The 9,280-nt window shown below is 36.7% G+C and overlaps 1 protein-coding gene across 9 annotated transcripts in view; it reads right to left on the minus strand.

Moving 5' to 3' along the window:
• CLASP2 (cytoplasmic linker associated protein 2) overlaps window positions 1–9,280 on the minus strand; it is a 151,135-nt gene that overhangs the window by 88,921 nt on the left and 52,934 nt on the right. For all 9 annotated transcript variants that reach the window (XM_010582318.1, XM_010582312.1, XM_010582335.1 and 6 more), the window contains exon 8: window positions 2,582–2,728. In XM_010582318.1, the coding sequence (XP_010580620.1) occupies window positions 2,582–2,728 (147 nt within the window). The remainder of the gene's footprint in view (window positions 1–2,581; window positions 2,729–9,280) is intronic.

The following is a 9,280-nucleotide window of genomic DNA, read 5'->3' on the forward strand; positions in this document are numbered from 1 at the left end:
CCAGCATTTTGTCCTATAATGACAGTGTGTTTTTAGACACTTGCCCTGTTCACATACGTTTCTCTAGCAGCCATTTCTGACTACTTACTGTCAGATGGGAGTGGACTACAGAGAGCTCTTGTCTGACCTAGTATCACTGTGTGAATAATGTTATGGGCAACTCCTCACTTCTGGAAGAGACTATGACTTGATTGACTTAAGAAATATATTTAGCATCTACGCTAATGTTCTTTATTGGCTAGGAGATGCAGGATTTGTAAATACTATGCAGAAGGGTAAGGCTCTCTTAGATAGCACAGACCTTTAACATTTCTATCTGCTAGCAAGCTTGTTAGACAAACTAGTTTAAACACTGGTAACCTCAAAAAAAAAAAAAGAAGTATGGAGATAGAGAAAAACATTGAAAGATACAAATAATGAGCAGCAGTACAATGAAGACAAATACTAGCTGCTAAAAATGAAAACAGCGATAACAGCGTTGCTGATCAATGGTGACATATGGAAAATACTAAAAAGAAAAGATTGAGGGTCAACCCGAGGAAAACTTGAAAGGAAAAAAAAACACCAAAGAAGAATTAAACTAGGAAGTGCATAGTTATATGTAATGAAAGAAATCTGTGCACAAGCAGATTCATAGACCTGTGAAAGTTCCTCCCTGGTGGAGAGCAAGAGAAAAAAAGTAGAGGTAGTTGAGAACAACTGAAGACTGGAAGATAAATTCCCATCTTCTGGCCATTTGGTGAAGAACACAAGTCATAACATCTTCCCTACAAAATATTAAAGCAAAAATTCTCCATGGTCAAGCACGTGAGCAATCTCCACGATCACACCACAGATACACATACAGACAAGCATTTAAAGAACGATTTTTCATTATTATAAAGGCCAGCCAAACATTTAATCCTAATTTTTCAAAATTCTAACTATAGACGTACTGACAGAATAAAAAAGAGAGGAAACAGATGCACATGTGAACACTCTTCAATATTTTCTAGAGTTGAAAGGAGACATTATAAAGCAAGCAATGACCAAAGTGCTCGGCTTTTGGCATGCTTCAATTTTGGCCTTATTCCGTATGGTTTTTTCATTTTAATTTTTTTCAAGTTTTGTAATGTAGGAAAAGGAAGAAAAACAATGTAATAATTTTTGGGTTTTTAATCTCCTTTACTACTGAATTTTTAGATAAACTGAAAAATCAGTCAAGTGGTTATTCTGTTCTTATTTCCCTTCCCCTGCTCTCCTATCTCCATGCTTTTACTGCAGAGCACATAAAGTTAAAGTCTCCAAGTAAAAACAATTTTACATTAAAAAGCATCTATATTTAATAAAATATTATTAAAAGAAGCACATGCTGAAAGAAACAGGAATCCTGAGCGTTCAGTTCTGGTACCCTGTACGTTAGTCTTCCATGCAAAAAACACCGCACTTTAGGTTAAAGGACATGGTATTATTATTACTTATCTGTGTAATAATAATAAATACTAAGAGTCAATTTCAAGAGGTAACTTCCGTTAGGAAGTCTTTTAGGTGGTACTTTCTGATTCATACTGCTATCAATTTTGAGTTATACTATGGCAGTGTTGGGCCCGCCCTATGGGAATCTTTTCCATTTATTAGGAATTCTGAAGATCACATCAGAAAACAATAAATTGTCAAAGCATCAGCTATATCTTAGTAACATCAATATACTTAAAGCAGCTTGTTTGGCATGTGTATCTTCTTCCAAATTTTATCTTTGCTTTGCAGTTCACATAAGGGAATGTTACATGAATAGGAACATGAAAAAATTACTTACTCTTACAAAAATCCCTTACTAAAAGAATCACTTATTCATAAAAAACCCCCACCTGAAGCATGGTATATTTACACTTAATCATCTTTTTCTGAATGTGTACAGGAACCATCAAAAAAGCTGTCACTTCTTTAGCAGTAAACAGTTGCTTTTGTTAGATTACCCCCGCCCTAAAAAAATGCGGATTTCTGTGTTCAAAGATTATAATTAGTAAGCATCACCATTATACTGCTTTGAAGTCTACCATACAAAAAAATCCTGGCAAGGCTTTTGGCCCTCATTTTTTATCATTCACAACCAATTTCACAATACTCAGTTTAAGGAAAAATAATAAAAGTTATTCAGGTGTAATATACACCTCTGTTGAGGTATATGGTTGATGGCTAGTCCTTTCTAGCCATGTAAAACAATGCAGACCTACAGTAAAAATTTCATCTACACAGACCTACTAGAGAATTTCACAGAATATTTATATATACAGTAACTGAGGTGTGGATTCTAACAGAGACACCCATACATTCATTTCATCAATACAGTTGCTATCTCCAGACATTAATTTTATTTATCACGAGAGGCCTTTATAAGCTAAATGTACATTCACAAAACAGACAGACATGCACACACCTTTACATAGGAATAATTACATAAAACAGGGTCCCTTACTATTCTCAGCTCTGCAAAAATACTGCAGTCATGAATTAAACATCACCTTTCAAAGTTCTGTTTTGAGCCTGCTCTGGCAAGGTTTCTGGGAACACCGATTAGAATCTGAATAGCTTTACACATTACCTCCAACCTTAGGCCCACCAGCTGATCCTGGCTTTCTTGCACTGTTTGAAGGATTTCCTGGCTTTTTAGGTGCCGGAACCTTGAAGGCTGAAGCAGCTGATGATGGCCTATTTCCATCCACTGACTCTTCATCATCAAAGCTTTTGTCTAGAAAAGGATACATTAAATAAAAATACAACTATTAGACTGGATGTATATATATTTCTTAACCAACTATTTTGCTTCACATTTCACAAAAATTCACAAAATGCATAAAAAAACCCAAATATTTATCACTTTGTCCTCTGCCTCTGACCTAGGAATAAAAGGACAATGAGAAATAAACAGCATTTTCTACATCTTAAGTTCTTATGAAATATTATTTTGCCTTCATAATCAACCACTCTAAAACTGAGCATAAAAATGAATCCTACGCATTCATTCCCACAAAGGGAAAATGTCTTTGCACAGATTGAAAATTTTTGCCCATTTCTGAATATTTTCCCCCAAAGGAAAGCCCTTAATATAATTTTTATCATTCCAGTCTACCAAAGACAAACACTTCTCCCTTTTCTTCTTTTACTCATGCATGCATTTTCTGCTACACATCCTCCCACAATGTGTCTAACCAGCACTCCCTGTTTCTCTCCTTCCACCCAGATTTTTCAACTTACAATCACAGATCCTCTTGCAGATCAGTCGCCTCATTCCTCTGATAGCTCTTCAATCCCCTCACCCTAGGACAGACCCAGCACCTCACATGGCCACACGTAATAAATTCTCAATACTAATCAAAGATTCTGTCAAAAACTGCTCGCAAACACCCTAGAGCCACCACTGAGATTTGTGCCGGCATCTTTCTCTCCCTTCCCCGCACTAGGTGCTGCACAACCAATGAGCTGCAAGGTGACATCATCTTCTGGGAGCCACCGCCAGAGGAAAAGGTGAAAATTCTCCATGCAAATAAATTCATTCCCACACACAGTATTAGCCACTATTCCAATCCCTCATTAAAAAAATTAGACAGGCAGACAATACTCCAGGGTCTGCACTCCTTTTTCCTATGATTTCAGGTTTGTGTATTTCAAGAAAGTAATTCACCTCTAGTGACCAAATAAAATACTCTCAGTACAAAATATTTAGCCTTCAAAAAAAACCCCAACATATTCCAACAGTAGAATGTAACAGCTTCTCAATCCACTTCGGGAAGAAGGATTTATTTATAGGTTTGAGCACAGAAAACACACCAGCATATGGTTCCTGTAATAAATAAAATGGGCGAGGCTAAGACACAGCTGCACTACAGTAATGAAAGACCAATTTAGCATATTACCTGCTCTAAACCATGACATTTCTAAAAAAAATAAAATTAATTGCAAAGCTTTATCATCTCTGGAATGGTGACTATTCACCCTTTGCTTATTCAGAACTCGCTCCCAGTGAAACGTCAACTATATTTAATAATACAGCCTCCCAAAGGAAGGCAGATTTCATTAAAAGGGTCAAGCAAGGTTTTGTCCAACAGCATTTGCAGCACCATCAAACGTTAGAACATCCTGCATTTAACATGTCTGAGATCACAGCTGCTATAGTTAGTGCATTTTTCTAGTATTAGAGAAAAGCTGTGTGTTGCACTAACAAATCTTCATGCTTAAAGAAACAAACCACCACGAAAAACATGTGGATGTACATTGACAATTTTCAGGAACATTATTTCCTTCTCTCCTACAAACACTGATTTTTAAGAGAATCTCGCCAAGAATAATCACGTTTGGATATGTAAACTCTCAGAATTGGGGAAAAAGCATCAGCCTCCCGCCCTCCACTAACCTGTGTGTTGCCATGGAAACAGCAGTCCCGCTCAGCATATAGGCTGAGGCCGAATACATTTTAATTCCTGCTGCTTTTACTCTTGGTATCTTAAATAGAACCAGACATCAAGATTTTTGAACAGGGAAAACCACTAATCCAAGTGCCAGATTAAGTGCAATGAACTATAATAGAAGTGTAAATAGTAATGGTTAGTATCTAGGATACCTGCATCATTGCAGATAATTTTAAAATAGCCTTAAGAAATATCTTGTAGATTTTTTAACAGCACAAACATTTAAACAGCAACAACATTGACACGCAAACATGCTATCATAAAAACTGATTAAAAGTGAAAACATGCTTTTCAAATAAAAATGGGTTTGTTGCTGCTTTTTTTTTTAAAGTTGATAACGAAACAGGCTAGACTTTCATGTTACTATCCAACAGCACTACAATGCAGCACTGATATGCAAATATTGCACAAGAAGCCTTAAAAAAAAAAAGTTATTTGCAGTACAATCTTAAAAATACTAAGTGAGCATTTGCTCATTTATGCAATACCTCCTAATCAAAAAAACCTAAACAACCCCAAACAACTGTGTACTTTGGGAACCAAAGGCTCAGATAAATTAATTTTATTGTTGCCAAGCTATTCATTACAAAAGAATATTGAAGATGGGGAATTGTAGAAGTTACTGCTCAACCCCAAAATGCACAAATAGAGTTTCAGAAAAATGCAAATGCAAACCTCCCAGCTACTGACATGTTGTGTAAATTATAGGACAATATATTAAACACCAGTCTGGTAATACTGTCAAATTCCTTTGCCTAGTTAAAGAATATTTTTTCACACATTTAAAACATTGTTAACACTGGATTAAAAACCTACACCACAAAGTAGTTGCATACAGTTTCTTAGTCCACATAAAACATAACTTTTAAAATAAATTATTATTTTTTTTTTAAATGCATAAGTGTTTTTGAACAACTCAGAACTGATCTTAACCACTAATACAAGGGTGTTCTTAACTGGACTTCTCATGATCTATGGTAAAATAAACTAGAAATTAAAGTACAGTCACTAGAAGTGTTCCAAAATTACAGCACAATACCATAAATGTATAAAATTAATGGGTGAAAAAGGATCTGTTTTAATTCTATCAACGCTAAAGTGATAACACAGCTGAATTTCTTTTGTTGTGGGTTGGTTGGTTTGTTTTAAAATAAACATAAGCAGGAAAATTTCGTACTGTCTTTTACAGAAGCCAGAGGGTTTCCCCACCTTTTGGGGCCTTTATGCTTTTATTTCCCTAGGCTTTAACAACATAACCCCAAGTGATCTTTAGGGACATTCCATTTTCAGAAAGATGCTTAATAGTATTTGTGAAGATCTGAAACCTGAAGTCTCTATTTATAGCAGTTAATGAAACAAAAGCATTATATTTGCATCCAGTGTGATGTGCTTTCCATGTGCTCTCACTCATGTGCAATGATGCACTTGTTTGTAGCTCTTATAAAAGCACTTCCATATACTTCAGCATACAGAACCCTAGCTCGAGGTATAACTGATACTCTGCAGGGTATAATCAAGGTGCAGTTCTGCTCAAGTCAGCTGAGCCAAACTTGTTTACTACATGCCTTTGGTTAGCCAATGGACCAGGGCTGGGGCTCCTGACTGCCAACATGCAGAGTGTGATGAGGGTTGTACTGTCAGTACCAAACTGTGACTGTAATGTTAGTTTCATGCACTCTGCAAACAAAATTCATTTCTACAACAGAAGTCATAAAAGCCTAAATGTAACTGATAGATTTGTTTTGAAATATCTGAAGCATGCAAAAGTTTTTTCATTCTAGAATGCCTAGATAATCTTAATTCGAGGTAATTTTAAAGGCCAAACACTTTCAGTGTATCAGATTTTACATATACAAATACACCTGACAGCTGAGAAAGCACTATCCAAACAGCATTTTATAACAAAGCTCTAAGCTACTAAAGAACAGGAATAAAAAGCTGTATGAATTGCTAGCAATGTACAGAACATGTTAAATGAAAAACAATTAATGAAAGACACTGAACCTCAGTTAAATCTCATAAGACTGTTCTTGTACTCTATACCTTCATTTTAAATCACAATGGGTAAGAAGAGATAAGCACACCCCATGGGTAAGAGCTTGGAAACTAGTATTGCCAAAATCTCCTGAAGAAACCTGATGAGCAGCATATGTTCTCACTCTGGTACAAGTTCTTTTCCAGATGAACAACTTCAAAGCAGGAAAAAAAAAAAAAAAAGAGAATTCAAGAAAAGATTGTTCTTATATTCAGAAAGCTAGAAACACAAGATTCAACTTCTAAGCATTAAAAGTTTTCTCTTCTAATAGAGGAAAGAGATCTGTACCACAAAGGAGTGTTCTGCAGGTACTATGCAGCAAGTGAACTAGTATCAATGAACTGCTGTGCATTTCTACAAAACATTTCAGAGGAGTCAAAGGAATGTTTCTAGTAAACCCCCCCCAACAACCAACCTGTATGATACATCAGACCCTAGAGTTTACCACATTTTCAAAACGTGGGGTTCAAAGTTATTCTAAGATTAAATCATGACACACCTGTTCAATTAGAATCACAGACCAGAACTCTGAACCATCACAAGGGTTTAAATACTAGAATTCTTAAGAAAAAAATATACAATTTGAACTAAAAATAACAGAAAGATATAGAATATCTTTGTGCCTTGTAGCATTAAGCTCGGGGGCCAGATTACAAATACATAGTATCTGTTTTTCAAAGTATTCCGATATATCAAAGGATACAGATTTACAATCAAACTTGATACTCAAAGACCATTCTAGTACCTCCAATGCTAAAAACTTCTAAACAACCTATTTAACTGCAATTTGGTTATAGAGCGATAAGGGTAATTACAGATGTAGCCAGAGACAAAGGAAAATCTAAAACATTTCATATCTAGGAAAAAAAAATTATTTTTTAAAAAAATTAAATTAAAATATATTCATTGTTACGGCAACTCAAGCCTTTAACTTAGGTGGTCTTAAGATTCATAGAAATAATGTGACATTTCATATCTAACATTTTGTAAGCCACAGTCAGTAACAGAAGAAAGAAATATACTATCATCTGTACAGCTGTGGAAATAGAAAATCTGTATTCTGTTTGTGCTACTCAGAGGCAGCCAACAGAAGTTAACTGATCTTAAAGCAGATCCCCAAGTAACACCAGAGGGGCAAAAAAATCTGGATCCCCTGCAGTACTGCTAAACTAAAACCGGCCATAAAGCCAAATCTCAGTACTGTATCAGTATCGACACCTTGCATACCTAACACTACTAGGGTTGTAAATACCAACTTGCAGTATTTTACATTAGACTGACAATAGTCAAACCAGAGAACTCGGTATCTTAAATAAAACTGCTTTTGAACTTTGACTTTTGTTAAAAACGTGCCTTTCCTATATCCATTTTTCTTTCAAGTATTGCTAACATACTAAATGTTTCACTGCTAACAGTTCCTCTTTCACACCACTAACTGTTTATAATGACATGATTGCAAAATCGTGCCCAAGCAAAACAGTGACAAGTAGATGAACTCCTTACATTTTCCAAGTCACTCCCACATCCTGCACCTACCAAGACACTGACTGCCAGTCTCCCTTCAGTGATTTACAAACATAGACTGCATCAATTACTTGGAACATCTGGGACTGGATCATTAGCTCAATTCCAGATGAACTGGCACAGCCTACAACAATTCCTGTCAAGCATGAAAATGAAGCCGCAAGCACTACAGATGCATCAGGTTAGTTGATCCTTCTAATCCATACTTCAAGCCGATGCCCCACATCATTTAGTGAGCACTTTATCCCTTAGACATCAGGCATCCCATACAGCCCGAATCTGTTTGTCCTGACACAAAGCACAGGATTCATTTGCCTAAGCACAGTCATCTAAAACCAGTTTAGACAGTCCTGGGTATCCTGTCTGGTGGCCAGCTGACATTCCAGAAGGGCACAGATCTCTTGCAGGTCTCCCTTATTTGCTCCGCGTAGCTAGTATGGATACTGCAAGGCACCTCAAGTGGCACTAGATGCCTACATCTGGGTAGCTGAATCACACCTAAGAGGCTTTATATCTACCGTAAAGGTATAATTCCTGAGCATGCTCCCTGTACCACAGCAGGTAGAAGGATCTTGAACCATTAGGACACAAATTCTCATTCAAAACCAAATCTGCTTCCCACAATGACAGAGCATGGTTCTTCAGAAGATGACAGAGTGTAGTGACAGAAGTTAACAGGAGGCCACTTACCGATGGATTTGACTTTACTTCATAGTACCTCCTTTGTTTCTCTTTGCATTCCTGAAGGAGGCAACTGTACCTACGATTCAGTGCTGGCAAACAGTTCTCATGTTCTGTGCAACACATTCTGATGCTCATCAGCAACATCCCAAACTCTTACCAAAAGATACTCCTCCTCCTTCCACTGTAACCTCATGGGGTGGGGATATAAAATACCAGTGACAAAAGGAACTAAATAATACAACTTTGTTCAAAAAAACCCCAACGTACTAAAGCCAATCGTGAAGCCAAATGTATTCCTTCACATGCTAGTTTTTCAGGCAGTTCCACTGGACTAGTGTCTTTAAAAAAAGAATAAAAAGCAGCAAGCACAGGGAGCAACAGTCAGTAACAAGAATGAGGCAAATATTTATCAGTTAAATTTACACTGTTGATCCAATCTCAAATTCTTGTAAAGTTCCCCTAACTTTTCAACAAGCAAAGCAGACTACAGCTCTCCTACGTTCCAGCGATCAGCTACAGCACACTGAAAGAGGCTTATGCCAGATGTGCGCTTTTTTTTGTTGTTCTGGTTGGGGGGGGGGGGGGGGTTTGT

This window comes from Haliaeetus leucocephalus, unplaced genomic scaffold, assembly GCF_000737465.1.
Source record: "Haliaeetus leucocephalus isolate CR32 unplaced genomic scaffold, Haliaeetus_leucocephalus-4.0 Scaffold83, whole genome shotgun sequence".
Classification (NCBI taxonomy): Eukaryota; Metazoa; Chordata; class Aves; order Accipitriformes; family Accipitridae; genus Haliaeetus; species Haliaeetus leucocephalus.